Source organism: Cololabis saira, chromosome 11 (genome assembly GCF_033807715.1).
Source record: "Cololabis saira isolate AMF1-May2022 chromosome 11, fColSai1.1, whole genome shotgun sequence".
NCBI lineage: Eukaryota > Metazoa > Chordata > Actinopteri > Beloniformes > Belonidae > Cololabis > Cololabis saira.
This window is the reverse complement of record NC_084597.1, coordinates 42,767,714-42,769,540: the sequence shown is the minus strand read 5'-3', so window position 1 is coordinate 42,769,540 and position 1,827 is coordinate 42,767,714. Positions and strand designations below refer to the sequence as shown.

Sequence of the window (1,827 nt, the reverse complement as noted above, 5' to 3'; positions counted from 1 at the left end):
GAACTGCTTGTCCTGCGGCTCCTTCGACTTGCAGTAGATCACACAAGGATTTCACTGGTTGGTCGGCAAAATGCTGGTTATAGAATGACACTGGGATCGTAGTGACTTGCGACCCGGTATCCAACAGACAATCAAGTTCTTCACCAGCAATTTTGATGTTGGCTGTGCAGCGAGATCCAACCAAGCCCGTGGGTAACCTGGCTGGAACAGAGGGAGTGATCTGGGTTACTTCATGACATTTCACTTGGTTTCTTTGGTTGGGACAATGTGGGTCCACAACAGTTCCAGTTCGCCCCACTACTGGAACCGACTCTAGTTTAAATGATGTCTTGAAGGACTGTCTGAGTGCTGCCATCTTTTCTGCTTTTCAGTGAACTGCTTCCTCTTTGTAGCAACAAGTGCAGAGTTCGGGGGATTGTCACATTGCGGCTTGATATGCCCATCTTCACCACACCGATAGCAGTAGCCGGGCTTGGGAACAGAAGGCGGGTTCTTTGATGGCTTGCCCGCCCTCTGCCCCTCACCCAACTTACAGCCAGGTGTGGACTTTAAAGCGGATTGACTAGAGCTTGACTGGGATGCAGTGAGAATCGCCAGCTGCTTCTGTACATCAGCCAGTTGTTGAGCAAGCTGCTGCGTGATGTTGATGAGTGCAGCAATTTCTCCTTTCTCTGTACTGTCTGTGTATGCATACTGTGCATGGGCCGCGGCTCTGGGGCGGGATGAGCCGAGATGTTGCTTCATGCGGATAGTTTTTGCAGCTTCACGATCTTCCTCAGTTCGCAGAAGGAGCAGAAATTCAGCAAACGATGGGGGATTATGTTTCCGTTGTTTTAATTGGAGTTCTGTGATAAGAGAATTGTCCCAACAGCCACGGCAAAACTGAGTCAGTAGGTGTCGACCAAAATCTCTGTTCAAAACACCACCTCGTTTTACAGCCTGATTCAGCGCCACCTGCAGACGTTGCAGGTAGTGGGACGGCTTCTCCCCAGCATCCTGGAATGTGTCCATGAACTTGGCGTATAGCTCATCACCATCCTGCACCGTGCCATATGCTGAGTCAAGTAACTGTAAATACACCGTTGGTGGAGTGTTGGACCTCAGGTGCTTAACCACATCCGCAGCAGGTGGTAACAAGCTGTCAAAGATCTTACGTGAGCGCTGTAGATCAGACACTGCAGGATCCTGTAAGAGCAACTCAACTCCAGAACGCCATATGTCATAATCCGACTCGTTCTGAGGTCTTGGTAATCTCCCAGAGAAGGATCTGAGACGCTGTGTGGAATGCATAGTACTATCATCATTCTTGACAATATGCTCGACCACGTAGCGTTGCATTTCAGGTGGGTTGAGGTTGGCTTGTGACATGGCTGGAAAAGGGGGTCTTGAGGTGGGTTGATCTGTGATATCTGGCTGGACCTTTGCCCATGGTTCAGTGCTCCGACCTGAAGCAGTAGACATCAGGTGTGGGTCCAGAGGAGACTCAGCATCTGTTGCAATGGGATGGAGCCGAGAGACTGACTGACCAAGCAGGGACATCCCCCCCTTAAGGACAACCGCAAAATCTTGGCCGGTCAACTTCGCAACTTTTTGTAATTCAGCAAAATAGTTCTCAGTTTGCGACCTCCCTACCTCATCCGCGCAGACGGTAGATAAATCTAAAATCTGGTAGCTAACCTCAACGCCATCACACTTGTATATATACGGCAAGGTTGGACGTAACGCAGCTAACGCAGCACCTGATTCATATTCAACCACGATTGAATGGTGGAAAACCAAATTGGGTGCATCAATACACTCAAACTTCGAAACAGAACCGTACTGCTG

The 1,827-nt window shown here is 49.5% G+C and overlaps 1 protein-coding gene across 1 annotated transcript; it reads right to left on the bottom strand.

The window, feature by feature from the left end:
* Positions 1–312: 312 nt before the first annotated feature.
* LOC133454476 (paraneoplastic antigen Ma1-like) lies at positions 313–1,368 on the bottom strand. Its single transcript, XM_061733205.1, has one exon. It carries the CDS (start codon positions 1,366–1,368, stop codon positions 313–315), a length of 1,056 nt encoding a protein of 351 aa, XP_061589189.1.
* Positions 1,369–1,827: the final 459 nt, after the last annotated feature.

What these genes read in the sequence shown, in the direction of transcription:
- LOC133454476 (XM_061733205.1), bottom strand. Translation starts at nt 1,368, where the DNA reads ATGTCACAAGCCAACCTCAACCCACCTGAAATGCAACGCTACGTGGTC.